Below are 16279 nucleotides of genomic sequence, written 5' to 3'. Positions count from 1 at the left end.
CGTCCGAGGCCATCGAGCATCGAGCCCACGATGATCGTCAGCCCGCGCAGCTGCGGCGGCATGTACTGGTATAACGGGCACGCACGATGATGCAGAATCCCGCCACGGCAGAGTTGGCGATGCGGGCCCACGGCGCACCATACCGTTCGTCGTGGCACTCGTCTGCCACATGACACTGACGACGGATATGCACGCCAGCAGGCCCAGTGCTCATGGATGGGAACCGGTGCCGTGGCCATAACCGACAAGATGAAGCTCGAGAAAAGGTGGTTAGAGGCCCCGTTTCGGGGTCGACCTTTGGTCAAAGTCTTTCGGCAAAAGGCTGCAAGACGAATCAGTGGTTAGCGATGGTGGCTTTGCAGATGGCGAGTGCATGCCCGTCCACTTTGCGGCCCCTCCCTTCTTGACGGCTTGCCACGAATCAGAGGGAGTGCGCTGTCTTTACCGTCACTGCCCGAGTGAAATGGGAGGGTGGTGTGGGCAGTAGGTTGTGTGGTGTGAAGGGTTCCTAGAGCCGCTTATAGCGGCGCTGTTACTGTGGGATCTTGAGGAGGCCGCAATAAGACCACGCCTAGCAATGCACCATGTCTAATTTGTAGAACAGTCTCTGTTTTCGTATTCTCGCACTCAAGGGATGGGGCCATATGAGAGTCTTGGGGCAAGGGAAGTGTCAGTCGGGGCGGACAGGCGCTGTAACTATGTGTCTGGACATCACCGAAGATGCCCACGTCATGGCCACAGTCGAGAGAACACATGGCCGTGTGGCTATAAACCAAATACCCCGTAAGAGTCTTTGCCTTTTTTATATCCGCGTTGACTACGTTCCCATTTTGGGGTATAGTCTGTTCCTAAGGTGGCCGAAGTTGCTGACAACTGGCAAACGGGCAATGAAGCCGCTACGTCTGAAATGAAAGCAGACTGCGTTGCGGGCAGCAATGAATAACTATCAGCATAAGACGTGCAACTTACAGGGCAGCAAATAAAGCTTCTCACGGAGGAGCCGGCAGTGCTTCATGGCGGGCATTGTCAGTCGCCATCGCGTGACTTCAATGTTTCACTGTCGTGTATTTCCGTCGCCGTATGGAGTACATCTCGGAGGGGAGTGACATGTTAGTTATTCCGAGGGGAACGAACAAAACTGCTCGGGCAAGCGTTCGCGACGTGGCAGTAAAGACTAGAACGGCTTGTTTGCTTGTTTGCTTGTTTGCTTGATCGTCCGTTACTGCCCACGTAATCCCAGTTCGGCAGTTCGAGTATATATCCCTTCTACTGGATGAAAAGTAAATATCTGCACGCATGATCATGCACGATACATGATCTCTTCGATGCTACAAGACAAGTCTAGGATCTGGACAGGTCAGACACCCCAGTCTGGTGTCGGATAAGAATGCAAACTCTTTGGTATGCCTAATCAAAAAGGTAACGCAATTATATTTAAAAAGAATCGAGACAGATGAAAGGTGAAAGGAGGTTACAATCAAAATAACTAGAGTCGATGATAAGAATCAGGAAGATGTAGTATGTCACTGACCGGGGGGTTGTTTGATCACACCTCGTGTTCAGTTCTGTGGTCGACCAGGGGCCTTCAACGGTGTCAAACAATTTTGTCCATGGGCCCTCATCCTTGTTACAAATTGTTGGGATCGCTGCCCGACGCGGCGCCCGTCGGGCAAGGCTCAACGCCGCCCAGCTATGAGACTGTCCAGGTCTGGCTGGTTCGGGCTTCAGCTTCAAGACAGCCGACGTTGTGACCAATGAAGTCTCGGCTCTTTTTCGAGCTGAGCGTATCACAGTTCCTATGCGCAGATGACGTGTTCACTCCCTCGCATTATTCGCCCTTCATTTTACACATTCGAAGAAGCTCAACGCTGATAGTATGAAATAGACGAGCGGGTCGATGGAAAGGGGCGTAGACACAGCATATAAATGCTACGTAGCATGTTCTAATGACCATCGTGAACTTGACGATTATATGAAGCGAAAGCCGCTCGGAAATGCCAGTTGTTGGAGCTGCTAGCGCCAGGTAAGACACTAGCTGGCTGATATTACCATTTGTATGAAGACAGTCTGTGGCGGAATTGCACCTTCTCATGCAATGCAGGGCAATGCTGGCGACATTTGCCCACCTCCGAGAGCCACTGTTTCAAAATTCTCCGTGGAAAAAAATCCATCCAACGGAAGCCGGAGCCCGCCGGCCGGGACGTAACCCGTCTGGGGTTACAGCTGAGCTCGTTTAGTTATACCCGTCGTGACCAGCTAGTGAGACAGCCGCCTACTGTATTCGTGCAACCTGAATTCATTTCGCTCATCAGCTCTTCGTAAAAACCGGCTGCGCAACGCTTGATATGTCGGTACACCTCTGCATTGGCGTACGTCGCAAGCCTCATTTCCATGGCCCACGCCTGTCCCACTGGGAGGTCTCCTGTTCCCCTCCGCCCCATACGACTGGTCTGCGTAACTGGTCAGTCGTCGTTTGCTCATTGCTGATGCCCGTATTGGATATCAGGGTTTTATTCCGTTGCCGCCGCACCCAATGAGAGGAAGCTTTTCTGACCCCGCCAAGTATATGCCCATGCATGCAGAAGCCAGCTCCCCGAAGGAATGCCCCAGGGCTTGCCGAAGTCCGCACACAGTCCCTCTGCTCAATGCATTCATACCTCGTGGCGATGGATACCGATGCAGCCTTGCCTGTGCGAGTTCCTATGCTAGTCTCGGTTCAGCTAAGACGGTAATGCTTTGGCTATCTTTTCTTGCTCGAAAGAGGGGAAATAGAAATCAAACAGCGCTGGTTGGGGTGTGAGGCTGGAGGAGGTTCGTCGACACAAAAGCCTCTCTCGTAGTCGTACTTAAGGACGAATAAGCTCCCTCTGTCTTAATTCGTCCCGTAAGGTTCACATGCCTGATTATACTGAATCTTGGTCGTATACATCCCTCCCGCTATGACGCCGCCCAACTTTTTGGTCATTGTCGCCGACGACTTGGGCTTCAGTGACTGTGGTTGCTTTGGATCTGAGATTCAAACACCCAACATCGACGCACTTTCCCGAGAACATAATGCCCTTCGCTTCACAAACTTCCATGTGGCGGCCGCGTGCTCACCAACTCGGTCGATGCTTATGACAGGAACCGATCACCACATTGCAGGCCTTGGAGAATTGGCAGAGTTTACTCGTAGCTCTGCTGCACACCAAGGTCAGCCTGGTCATGAAGGATACTTGAATGAACGCGTCGTCGCTCTTCCAGAGCTTCTTCAGGACGGTGGCTATCATACCATGATGGCCGGAAAGTGGCATTTGGGGTTGAAACCCCAGCACTATCCTGTCCGTCGCGGATTCGACAAATCCTTTGCCCTTTTACCTGGCTGTGCAAACCATTATGGTATGCTCCCGTAATCATAGCAAGTAAGCCACACAATTCGGGGTTCCGCTGACACCATCCCTTGCCTAGGATACGAACCACAGTACGAAGAACAGGACCACGCAGATCGATTTTTCGAGACGGCTACCCGAGCTTTGCACGTCGAAGGCAGTCAGATTGCTGAGCTTCCAGACAATTTTTATTCTTCGGACGCATATGCCTCGAAGCTGATTGGATATCTCTCTGGGCGAGACGAGGCGGAAATCAAAAAGCCGTTCTTTGCATATCTTCCTTTTTCTGCACCTCACTGGCCGCTTCAGGCTCCGAAAGAGGTAGCAGATAGATATCAAGGTAGGCTACCCTGACCGCTATTGTGCTGCGTCTCTTCAAATCATGGTATTGATCCTCATAGGAATGTATCAGAACGGGCCTCAGGCTCTTAAATCCGAACGTATTGAGCGTCTGAAGAAGCTTGGTCTTGTTGATCAGGACGTTGTTTCGCACCCGATTGTGCGCGTCGGTGAGCAAGAATCCCAAGAGTGGGAAGACTTGCCTGAAGAGACAAGACAGAGCTCTGCACGAGCGATGGAGGTGTATGCAGGCATGGTAGATCGCATGGATTGGAATATCGGACGGGTTGTCAACCATCTTCGTAAGACGGGAGAATATGACAATACCATGATCCTATTCATGTCGGATAACGGAGCTGAAGGCGCTTCTTACGAAGCACAGCCCATAATGGGAGACAAGGTTGCTGCCCATATTGCCAAATACTATGACAATTCTCTCGAAAACATCGGTCGAGGGGATTCATTTGTATGGTACGGGGCTCTCTGGGCGCAAGCGGCGACGGCGCCGTCCCGACTGTTCAAGATGCACTCAACAGAAGGCGGTTGCCGGGTGCCACTGGTCGTAAAGCCCCCAAAGCGTACAGAAGCCTCGGGTTCTCGCATTACCAAGGCATACTGCACTGTCATGGATATTGTGCCAACATTTTTGGAAATGGCTGGGTTGAGGCACCCAGGGACACATTACCGGGGCCGAGAGATTGCCAGCCTGCGAGGGAAAAGCTGGCAACCATATTTGCAATCGCTGCATCTGGAGAATGAGGGCAAGAAGCGTTGCAAAGACGAGGAGTTTGACATCCACGACGAGACATATGTGACAGGCTTCGAGATCGCTGGATCAGGAGCCTTGAGGCAAGGTCACTGGAAGCTGGTGTTTGTGCCTGCACCACGCGGTCCGCAAAAGTGGGAGTTATTCCACATGAAGAATGACCCTGGCGAGACCAAGAATCTTTGTTACGCAGAGCCGGCCAAGTTCGCCGAGCTGATGCGCCTGTGGGAGGAGTACAAGGCGGAAGTTGGCTCTATTGGCGTGGCAGGCGAGTTTCCCGAGGCAGTACAGGGACAGCGTGTGTCGCTTGATGACGAGTTTGCCGACCCGTATAGTTGGATAAAGTTCATCGGTCGGCCAAAGCTTGTTCCAGGCCATCTGAGCCATATCCGCCCGGTAATGGACCCAACAGTGGTGAGCGAGGTTGTAGCTTGAGAAAGCGATAGGATCGAACGACGGGGTTGTTTTTGTATTTGGTATCTTGAACTATGGAGAGAAGATCTTGTCAGAATTGAGTTGCTAACTTGCAATTTTCTCTAAATGTTATTGGCAGGTGTAGTTATTGTCTTGTCGTTGTTTGAATGGTGAGACTACTTACCCTGTATGGAGTTTTTTTTGGTGTGTAAGTGGGAATGTGCAAACGGGCGCAGATGGCAGCCAGCAAGCCACAGCAACTGCAAGCAAGTGCTGCAGGTTCCGCTTAGCCTATCACAGCCCGCGGTTTATAAGCTAACACTTGCAGCGCTGCGACATCATCTTCACAGGCAATACCGGTACTGATGACCATTTAGGTAGCTTGTGGTAACTATAGGTAGACTGCTCAGTGCGTCTACTGGTGATGAATTCATGGATGAGAACGTCTCTCAACCCTGGTGCTAGTACAAATTCAAGCCAATTATAATCCTTTCATCACCGCCATGGCTTTCTGGACGTAAGTAGCGCCTGCCAGACTAACCCTTGAGCTCTCTCCCAATTGCCAGCTGCAGCCCCATCTCCACCTTTTCGATCCCCTCATCTGTTGAAGCTGCAACCGAGATGACGCCCCGCGACTCAGACATGAATCATCCGTCCTTCACCCATCTTCATCAAGCCCCTCTCTCGCGCTGAAATTTTGATTTGGTCTGCACGATACGGTGGTTCTTACTGTGCCGTTCCGTCTTGGTCTGGCCTATAGGCCGGCCGATTTGCTACCTACCTGGTACCTAGCTTACCTAGTGGCCTCTTAGCCCCCGCCCCGCCATCGGGCTCATCATCGTCGAGTCAAACCAACTCTGTTCCGTCTCTCTCCTCTCGTCATATTCAACTCCATCCGATCCGCTACGCTCCTCGCTGCTCCTCGATCCTCGCCGTGTCCCCAGAATCTTTGCATGGCAGTTACTTGTCTGCAAAACTTCCTCTACATCACCAGCGCATCTGGTGCCGTAATCGACCTATATTCGAAAACCCGGGCGGTGCTCTATCTCTCGACTGTCCACCCCTTCCTGGCGAGCCTCAATTCGTTCATGGACACGGCGCTTCTGGCGACTGGCCACGCTGCGATCACCGCTCCAGACTCTGGCCTCGTATGATCGGGGCCATAGCCTGAACGCGTCTGTGACCGGCCGCTGCCATCTCGCCAGAGGCAATGAGCGCAAGCGAAAGCCCCACCAACTCGCAACATGGGCCTGCTGCTACCGCTCGTCCTTCCATCATTGCCACGATGACAAGCGGCTCATCACCGCCCGCAAAGCAGAATGCTGCGTCCATCGCTAGCGAGAAGCCGCGCCAATCTCTCACGAAACGCTATCGCACTGAAATCGCCGCCAGCAGCTCCAGTGCCTTTTCTACCTTGGTCGCCTTCCCTCTAGACAGCGTCAAGACCCGCATGCAGACATACCAGTACCGCGGCTTTCTCGATTGCGTCAAGCAAACCTACAAAAAAGAAGCTTTAGGTGGTTTTTTTCGAGGTAGGTGGTGAATTGTTGCGATTGTGACCCAACCGAATCCCGGTTGCCAATCCGGCTGCTCGCAAAGTACTAACGAAGTTGCTACAAACAGGTGTGACGGCGCCTATGGCCAGCATCACTCTCGTCCGGACCGTCTCCTTCTCAATATACCAACGGGCAAAATATGCGTACGCCGGATGGGTCAAGAAGAATACTGGCTTCGATATTTTGCGTTATGTCAATACGCCAGGCAATTACCCAAACATGTACTCGGTTGCCTGCTTCGGTGCCGCTGGTGCAACGGCTGGGGCTGTCATCCCCGTACTGGCCTGTCCGTTTGAGCTCAGCAAACTCAGTTCGCAAGTGGCTGTCTTGCTAGCAGAGCGTGGCGGGGCCAAGAAACAGAGCGCCACTATCGCTCAGAGCTACCAGAACAAAGGAACCCTGAGGACCATGGCCACCATCGTGAAACACCGAGGCCTCTTGGGCCTTTATACTGGCTTCAGATTGCATCAATGCAAGTCGACTCACTGCGCTGTTGCCGGATGCCGCTAACCCTCAACAGTGAGAGATACGATCGGGACAGGTATATACTTCATGGTATATGAGAGCGGAAAGCAACTCGGAACTACACTCGCCGGAGACAGCAGCAATAAACTCGCCGTAGTAGCAGCTGGTGGTTCGTGTGGCCTCATTTCTTGGGCGATAATATGTAAGCTAAGCCTCTCGGCTGGCTGAACTGGGATGCAAAGCTAATGGTAAACACAGATCCGATTGACTCGGCCAAGAGTATATACCAGCGAAATTCGCTCCTCTACGCACGTGGCGAGAAGGTCGAACCGGCACCCAAAATCACATTTTTCAAGCGGCACATGTACCGCGGGCTGGCAGTTTCCATGAGTCGCTCATGCGTCGTCAACGCCATCTTCTTTTCGTCGTTCGAATTCATCAAGAAGCACATCAAAGACAAGGGCTAAGCGAACGCTTGATGACTATCCGTCGTATGTGATTGATACACCTCAAGACGATAATGTACACTATACGGATGCGGCATGGGCTGGCTAGCCACGAATGTCCCTGAGGGAATCCACGCACAATCCGCCTGAATCCCGCGATACTACTGATGCATCTACGTCGGCGTTTCTTTTATTGATTTCCGGTATCAACTCATTGGAATGTTGATATTTTTTACTGTTCTCTGTTGGTGTGAGCTACTGGAAGGCTTTTTGCTTTTTTAGTCTATGTGTGCCTTGCGCTCACGCAGACGAATACTGTATTGGAGATGAGAACCGGATCTATATCATGCAAATACTAGTACCGATACAGATAAGCAGATTTGCAACTCTTTGTCCATGTGATTGCTCCTATAGCATCGAGTTCAAATATGTAAAATGTAACTTCAAAAGACATAAAGATGGACTGGAGCGAGTACGCGAACATCTGTGAACACATCCAGCCAGAGATATCACACCACGTTTAAACAGAAAAATGGAATATATCAATCATTCTGCTTATATGCTTGAAGCGCCCTGCTCTAAATATGAATGTTTTGCCCCGTCCATGTATTCCACCTCTTTTCTCTTCTGCGCCGTCTCATCCTACTGCTGTTCCGCCAGCTCCTTTTCCACCTGAGCCTTGACGTGCTCACGCACCTTGCGCCAGTCATTCTCCACTGTTGCGACCCTGCGCTCCCTCGTCTCCAACCCGACAAACTCCTCAGGCAGGACCTGCGCGGCAAAGTCGAACCCGGTCTCGCGGGCCAGAGCCTTTTCGACGGCCCCTGAAAACTTGGCCGGGTGGGCGGTGGAGAGGGAAATGTGCGGGATGCCGGCGGGCACGGCGCGGGCGACGGAGCGCTGCGTGGCGGCGGCGCCGACGGCCGTGTGGGGGTCGAGGACGTGGCCAACGCGGCGGTAAAAGGCGGCAATGGTGTCGAGCGTCTCGGCGTCGGTGACGCGCTCGCTCTCAAAATCGCGCTGGGCGGCAGCGAGCACGTCCTGGTAGACGGGGCCGAAGGAGCCCGCCTCCTTGAGGCTGCGCAGCCAGCCGGCGACTTCCTGCCCGGCCTGGCGCTTGTTCCACTCGTCGTCCATGCCGGCCGTCGCGGCGAACTCGTAGGCGAGGAACCACAACAGCCGCTCAAAGTTGCTCGACACGAGAATGTCCATGGCGGGGCTGAGCGTCTCCTTGACGCCCGAGGGGTCGGCGCCGACGGCCGGCGCCGTCGCTGCGTCCTTGTCCGACGCCACGTCTGGCGACGCGTGCTTTTCGTACGTGCCCGTCTTCCAGAAGCGGTCGAGAATGTCGTTTTCGTTGGTGGCAATGACGAGCTTGTCGACCGGCAGGCCCATGCGCTGCGCAAAGTAGCCGGCGAGAATGTCGCCAAAGTTGCCCGTGGGCACCACGAAGCGCACCTTGTCGCCGAGAGTGAAGCCGGGCGACTGTTTGGCGAGGGAGAAGTAGGCGTGGAAGTAGTAGACGATTTGGGCGAGGATGCGGCTCCAGTTGATGGAGTTGACGGCGCCGAGGTTGAGGGCCGCGTTGGTGTCGGGGTCAGCAAAGAGGGCCTTGAGGTGGTCCTGGCAGTCGTCAAATGTGCCTCCGACGGAGAGATTGTGGACGTTGGCGTCGAGCACCGTCGTCATCTGCGCCTCCTGGACGGGACTGACGCGGCCAGTCGGAAACATGATGAAGACGGAGACGTCCTTTTTGCCGCGGAGGCCGTAAATGGCAGCGGAGCCCGTGTCGCCGCTCGTGGCACCGACGACAGTGAGGTGGTGGCGGTCTATTTTGCATACATCTGTTAGCCTTTCTTCTTCGACGTCCCCCCATCGGTAGAGTCGTACCCTTGCCCGTCTTGCCCTCATTTTTCCGCACGAGGAAGTACTCAAACAGGTTGCCGACAAACTGCAGCGCCACGTCTTTAAACGCAAACGTCGGGCCGTGGAAGAGCTCGAGCAGGTAGTGGCTGCCCTCGAGGTGGACGAGCGGCGTCGTGTCGGCGTGGCGAAACGTCGCGTAGCTGCGGCGAACAATGTCGCGTAGGTCGGCGGGCGGGATCTCGTCGGGGGAAATATACAGCGAGAGCACCTCGTAGGCCAGGTCGGCAAAAGACAGGTCCTTCCAGGCCTGCCAGCCGGCAGCGGCGGGAATGGCCTCAGGGATGAAGAGCCCGCCGTCGGAGGCGAGGCCCTTGAGGACGGCCTGCTCAAACGTAAACTGCGGTTGCGCGCAAAAAGTGTTAGTTGTTGGATATTTTGCGGTTTGCCGTTTTCATCGGATCGGGAACCCCGGGTGCGCGCAAAAGGCAGTGCGCTCATTGGGGCGGTCGGGGTTCTGATTTTTTTTGCATTGCGATGACTACATACCCCAGAGTCCTCGCCACGGGTGCTCAGGTAGCGATGTGAAGGGTTGCCAGTGGTGGCCTCGGGTTGGGCCTCGGCAGCCGCAGATTTTCCATTGGTCGCCATTGGTGTGATTTTGGTAGACTGGTGTCGTATATAGACCGGTATGCCCTCTGCAACGAGCGGTTCGAACCAAAGGCTTTAAGACGTCGCTGATGTTCGGGAAGCGATCTGATGCTCCGAGATCTGCTGGTGCAAAAAAAACTACCGCAGGTGGGGGAGGGGAACCGTTATCGGCGACAGGTGGCTTGCAGATGGACGTCCGATTCGTCACGTACTTTTGACAGAACTTTGGCCAGTTTCAAGTCGAGCATAACAGATGATTGCCTCGATTGACCAACATGGGGGAATTCTTCATTCGACATGCCCATTTCACCCGTCATTGACCGACAACACATGCCACTTCTTGGAGGGGCAGCCACAAGCTGGCGGGGCAGAGTCATGGTCTTCCGACCGTCGGCCTGCGCCAGAGTCGCCCGTCCAGCCAGATACCCACGCTGGCGATTCCTCCACATCCCTGCGTTATTAGCTCCAGATGGCGTGCTCGTGCTAAATTGATTTTTTTTTGCGAGTTAAAACAAACGTTGGTGAGGGGTCCAGTCCAGGGCTAGCGCCAAGCCTGCGGCTTTTATCCTTGGCAACGAGAGCGAAGAAAATAGGAAGGGTGAAGCGAATACGAATCTGAAGGAGCAGACTCTTGATGATTAGAAGTGACAATTTAATCAAGTTCCTCAATAAATAAATAAAATATCAATTAAAGAGACTTCTGAGTCTTTAAATTGAGTAGTTATGGTCCCGATACGCAAATCTAACGAGCCGTTGTCCAAAACTCTCTTCAGCACACTCTCTACCTCGCAACGGCTTCTAGTTACCTCAATCGCGCGTGGATGCAATCCATTACTGGAAGCCGCTGAGTTGCACATTGACTGTCGCGACAGAATAACACATTCCATTCTTTTCATCGTCAAAGATATCATTGGACCAATTGGAGCCAAGGTCGTCCCAACTTTACGTAGATGAAAGGCGAGGTCGACCGCGCAATTGAGTGTTTTACGCAACACCAGCTTGATGAGGTTAGAAAGGACGTATCTTGGTCCGAGAAAACTTAGACGATCTAGGTTCTCCCGACCAGAATTACGAGAAGGCTCAGTAAGCGAGCAAAGTTCGAATAAGAAGCCACCTGCATCAATGAGCGACATAAATAGTGAGGAGCAGCCCATACATTTATTAGAAAGAAAGAAAAATGGCAATGTAGTTGTCGTATTGCCTTTACTTAGTCTGGGGCGACCTCATTTCGGGAGCGACTTGAGCAACGGCGCGATCCTTGATCGCTTGCTCAATCCTATTCGATACAGAGGTTTGCCTGTACTGCCCATTTGTGGTGTTTCTATTCGCTTGCCAGCCGGTTTCTGTGGCGTCTTTTTGGCTGTCACAAGAGAACCGCCGGCGGCCTTTTCATCGTCAACTTTAACATCGTTTGGCTTTGTTTGGTCCTCCGTCTTGACATCAGTCGTAATTATCTTTTCGTGCTTGGCTCCTCCTCCTTCTGGAACTTCAGTCTGTGCTTCATCTTCTTCCACTACCTCCAGCTTGGTCTCCACGACCACCGCCGTTTCGGCTTTTCTTGGCCGGCCTCTTTTCTTTGAAGCTCTTCCAGACTCTGGTGCCCTTTTTGGTTCCGATGGTATAGCGAGAGCTCCTTGTGCCTGGCTCTCCGCCTTTTTTGGCCTCCCCCTTGTCCTCTTTGTCGCTGGAGTTGTTAGCGGCTGTATTTCATCTGCAGCGAGCTTCCTCTCGATTTCTTTGACGACCTGGGTATCATTCCCTCCGTATGCTTCGTCTTCGCTATCGTCAAGGACAACTATATGCTTTCCCTCCTGTGTCTGTTCCGGTGTGCCGAGCTGTGGAGATTTAACAACGTCTTTGTCTGGTTTAGACTTGGCACGTCGTTTCGGAGTGTCTGGCTTGGACGCGGTCGCGTTTGTCCTTTGACGTTGAGATCTAGCTCTCGACTGCCGAGGGGTCTGGTTCATAATATCTTCATTCCCCTCTCGCGCTGCCAAGTCCACTGCAATGTATTGCTGCTTCTGGTTGCTGGTCAAGCCTCGAGGGTGGATCATGAGTGACGGATCATCGCTGATATCCATGGTAGGAACTAACTGGGTGCTTGAACGTTCGGTGATTTCGTTGTTAGTGATTTCATCAACAACAACTGGAGGCATGGTGGGCGGGATGCTGCTGTACATCTGTGGTGCAGTGGGTGGTAGTGAACTGTCGATGCAGTCGTTACCGCGCGGATTTAACCGTTGCCTCTTCCTAAGAGGCGGTCCCATTGCATCTTCCTCGTCGACTCCCCCCACTCCAGCCCCGCGATAAGCCAGAGATGAGCTGACAGCCATCATACGGCCGGCGCGATGCCCGCCACGGCTTTCATCCTCCTCCGCGCTGCTTGGAAACGCGTACGGATCTGCGGCCCGAACGGTATCTTGTCTAACCTTCTTTCCCCTCATAATGGCTGATTTGATGGGATTCGAAGCGTTGCTACGATTAGTATCCCCGACCGTCAATGGAGTGCCCTCTGGATACTGCGACGGCAACGAGACGGGGTCTGTTTGCTCGGTCCCGGTAGGAGCCGTAGGCGGTAGAGTCTCATTGAGACCTCCGTGAGTTCTGAGTTGTTGCTCCCTGGCGGCGGCGATCTGCTGTTCGTGGTATATGCCCTGGAAAAAGGTGGTATCCGTGGAAGATGTGGCCAGGCTAACAGGCTCAGAATTGGTGCTTGCAAACGAGGGCTCCTCTACCTGGGCCGCGGGCGGAGGCGAAAAAGTATCAGTTTCAGACTCCTCATCAGAGTCCGCTATAAAGGCCGGAGTCATGTGGAAATAAGTGTGTGCAGCGCGATCGATTTCGTTCACCAGTGATCTTGTAAAGGCGATTTCACGATGGCTACATAGCATACGTAATGTCGCGGCTGCACCAACGCGAACCCACGTGACTGGCTAAGAAGGAAACCAGCAAACACAACCAAGGGAAGAAAGAAAGGGTTCGTACAGGTTTGCGCAAGTTCCAAAGGTCAATTCAAGTCGTTTTCAGAGCTGGCATTCTGTCTATGTAAAAAGTTGCAATTTGTTTTGTACCATCGAAGAGTTTTCGAGATTGACACTAATACCTAACAGATTTTAGCTGCGCGCTGGCATGAAAGCTGCGGGCTGATTACAAACCCCCTGTTCATGTACAACACAACCCACAACGAGGGTGGGTAAGTGGGGGGGAAGCTCACTGCGCCGGTTCAGGCGCTGTTCCTTTCCCTTTCCCTTTCACCAGCTCAGCTTGTTCTGCTCCCCCCCTCCGCCTTCAGGCTTCAGGCAGTGTATTTAAGCCCGCCCCCGCACTTGCCCCTCGCGGGAAATTTTCCTTCTTTCCCACCCAATTCCTTTCCTCCTGCAAGTCTCTGTGCTTTGAGGAACTGATATCCTATCTTTTGTTCATCGAGCCAGCAGTACGGCCGTCACATTGTATGTACCAACCAGTCCCGCCTTTGATCTGGCTCGGCGTTCAGCTTCCCGCTACCCCGCCTCCCTCTTCTATGCGGCATGGTCACTAACCAATGAATTTCTTCCAGATCTCAATCGTATAGGTCCTTCAGAAAATACCGTATAACCGCCAAAATGGTTCAGTCCGCTATTCTCGGTTTCCCCCGCATGGGTGTCAACCGTGACCTGAAGAAGGCTACTGAAGCTTGTTAGTCACTCAGCCCACTACCTCGCCAAGCTGGTCCAACAGAAAAAGCAATCGTGCTAACAACTGTTTTCTAGACTGGGGTGGCAAGATTTCTCAGGCTGACCTACTTGCCGAGGCCAAGCGTCTGCGTCTTGCGCACTGGAAGATCCAGAAGGATGCTGGCGTCACCTCCATTCCCAGCAACGATTTCGCTCTCTACGACCAGGTCCTTCACCAGATCCAGGACTTCGGTGCTGTGCCTGAGCGCTACACCAAGGATGGTCTTGACACCATTGATGAATACTTCGCCATGGGCCGTGGTCACCAGAAGGGTGGCGTTGACGTTTCTTCTTTGGAGATGGTCAAGTGGTTCGATTCTAACTACCACTACGTCAAGCCTACCCTCCAGGACAACCAGACCTTCAAGCTTGTAGACAGCCCCAAGGCTGTTGTCGAGTTCAAGGAGGCCAAGGAGGCAGGCATTGAAACCCGCCCCGTCCTCGTCGGCCCTGTTACTTTCCTCCACCTTGGCAAGGCCGACCGTGGCCAGTCGATTGACCCCATCGACCTGCTAGAGAAGCTTCTGCCCGTCTACGAGCAGTACCTCACTCAGCTCAAGGCTGCTGGTGCTGAGACTGTTCAGATTGACGAGCCTGTCCTCGTCTTTGACCTCCCTGCCAAGACCAAGGCTGCTTTCAAGCCCGCCTACGAGAAGTTTGCCAGCCTTGGTGACAAGATCCCCAAGCTCGTCTTTACCACTTACTTCGGCGACATCGTCCACAACCTCGATCTCGTCCCCAAGGACGTGTATGCTGTCCACGTTGACCTTGTCCGCAACCCCGAGCAGCTCGACGCCGTCGCCGCTGCTCTTGGCCCCAACACTATCCTCTCTGCCGGTGTCGTCGACGGCCGTAACATTTGGAAGACCAACCTCAAGCGCGCTATTGAGACTGTTGAGTCGGCCATTCAGAAGCTGGGCAAGGAGCGCGTCATTGCTGCTACCTCATCGTCCCTCCTCCACACTCCCCACACTCTTGCTTCCGAGAAGAAGCTTGACGCCGAGGTCGCTGACTGGTTCTCGTTCGCTTCCGAGAAGGCTGTTGAAATTGCCCTGATTGCCAAGGCCGTCACCGAGGGCCCTGCCTCCGTCAAGGAGCAGCTCGAGGCCAACGCCAAGTCTATGCAGGCTCGTGCCTCCTCCGCTCGCACCAACAACCCTCAGGTCAAGGAGCGTCAGTCCAAGATCACTGCCCAGGACTACAGCCGCAAGGCTGAGTTTCCCGTCCGTATTAGCGAGCAGGAGAAGAAGCTCAACCTTCCTCTCTTCCCTACTACGACCATCGGCTCTTTCCCCCAGACCAAGGAGATTCGCCAGCAGCGCCAACGTCTTACCAAGGGCGAGATTACTGAGGCTGAGTATGACAAGTTCATCGAGAAGGAGATTGACGACAACGTCCGCATCCAGAAGGAGCTCGGCCTCGACGTCTACGTTCACGGTGAGCCTGAGCGTAACGACATGGTCCAGTACTTTGGTGAGCGCCTTGACGGCTATGCTTTCACCACCCACGCCTGGGTCCAGTCGTACGGCTCCCGCTGCGTCCGTCCCCCCATCATTGTCGGTGATATCTCTCGCCCTGCCCCCATGACCGTCAAGGAGTCCAAGTACGCCGTCTCGGTCTCTGACAAGCCCATGAAGGGTATGCTTACCGGCCCCGTCACCTGCCTTCGATGGTCTTTCCCCCGTGACGATGTCCACCAGTCCGTCCAGGCTGAGCAGCTTGCTCTCGCCCTCCGCGACGAGGTCGTCGACCTCGAGAAGGCCGGTGTCGACGTCATTCAGGTCGATGAGCCCGCTCTCCGTGAGGGTCTTCCTCTCCGCTCTGGCAAGGAGCGTGACGCCTACCTCGCTTGGGCCGTCAACGCTTTCAAGCTGTCCACTGCTGGTGTCGAGAACGCCACTCAGATCCACTCGCACTTCTGCTACTCTGAGTTCCAGGACTTCTTCCACGCCATCGCTGCGCTTGATGCCGATGTTCTCTCCATTGAGAACAGCAAGTCTGACGCCAAGCTCCTTCGCGTTTTCGTCGACTCTGCCTACCCCCGCCACATTGGTCCCGGTGTTTATGACATCCACTCGCCCCGTGTTCCCAGCGAGCAAGAGATCAAGGACCGCATCCAGGAGATGCTTCAGTTCCTCAAGCCTGAGCAGCTCTGGATCGACCCTGACTGTGGCCTCAAGACCCGTCAGTGGAAGGAGACCAAGGAGGCTCTGGCCAACATGGTCAGCGCCGCGAAGGCTTTCCGTGCCCAGTATGCCAAATAAGCGGCTACAACATGCCAGCTTGGTCGGAGTACGGACGGGGGTGTGAGAATGTGTCATTGAAGAATTGACCATTCTTAAAGCGTTGTTTTTCTTTGTTCTTGCTTGAGGCTGCGCGAAATAATGCCGGCTACGATTTCAACATCGGCGTTTTTGGGCTGTTGGTGACAGATGCGCTTGCTAGTGCTTCCCAACAAAAGGTTATTCAACCCACGGGTTTCAGGGTTTGCATTGGCGAGGCGCACATTCAACATATAGATACATATGTTCCCGATTGGGGACGAGAAGACCCAGCTGGGATCTCAAAATGATAATAATACACATATTACGTGACTTTAAATCAATTCATCAAGTGTGACGGACGATCTCAACATTCTACACTACACGTCCTTGATTGATGACGGATGAACATTCAAGCACATCCAGAAGAAGACTAG

General features: G+C 53.6%; 4 protein-coding genes across 4 annotated transcripts; 2 read left to right on the top strand and 2 right to left on the bottom strand.

Moving 5' to 3' along the window:
- Window positions 1-2939: 2939 nt before the first annotated feature.
- Window positions 2940-6058, top strand: CCM_08538 (arylsulfatase; the record flags this gene model as incomplete). Its single annotated transcript, XM_006673676.1, has 6 exons — window positions 2940-3378; window positions 3448-3708; window positions 3770-4887; window positions 5269-5296; window positions 5353-5404; window positions 5680-6058. 6 exons carry the CDS (start codon window positions 2940-2942, stop codon window positions 6056-6058), a joined length of 2277 nt encoding a protein of 758 aa, XP_006673739.1.
- Window positions 6059-7996: 1938 nt separating this feature from the next.
- CCM_08537 (threonine synthase) lies at window positions 7997-10317 on the bottom strand (the record flags this gene model as incomplete). The annotated part of the gene is made up of 4 exons (XM_006673675.1): window positions 7997-9183; window positions 9245-9617; window positions 9767-9886; window positions 10081-10317. The coding sequence occupies 4 exons, from the start codon at window positions 10315-10317 to the stop codon at window positions 7997-7999; spliced, it is 1917 nt and encodes a 638-aa protein (XP_006673738.1).
- Window positions 10318-11091: 774 nt separating this feature from the next.
- CCM_08536 (uncharacterized protein) lies at window positions 11092-12678 on the bottom strand (the record flags this gene model as incomplete). Its single annotated transcript, XM_006673674.1, has 1 exon — window positions 11092-12678. The coding sequence occupies one exon, from the start codon at window positions 12676-12678 to the stop codon at window positions 11092-11094; it is 1587 nt and encodes a 528-aa protein (XP_006673737.1).
- A 792-nt stretch (window positions 12679-13470) lies between these two features.
- CCM_08535 (5-methyltetrahydropteroyltriglutamate-homocysteine methyltransferase) lies at window positions 13471-15845 on the top strand (the record flags this gene model as incomplete). The annotated part of the gene is made up of 2 exons (XM_006673673.1): window positions 13471-13543; window positions 13618-15845. 2 exons carry the CDS (start codon window positions 13471-13473, stop codon window positions 15843-15845), a joined length of 2301 nt encoding a protein of 766 aa, XP_006673736.1.
- Window positions 15846-16279: the final 434 nt, after the last annotated feature.

The sequence above is a fragment of the Cordyceps militaris genome (assembly GCF_000225605.1).
Source record: "Cordyceps militaris CM01 unplaced genomic scaffold CCM_S00007, whole genome shotgun sequence".
Classification (NCBI taxonomy): domain Eukaryota; kingdom Fungi; phylum Ascomycota; class Sordariomycetes; order Hypocreales; family Cordycipitaceae; genus Cordyceps; species Cordyceps militaris.
This window is presented reverse-complemented; position numbering and strand designations above follow the sequence as displayed.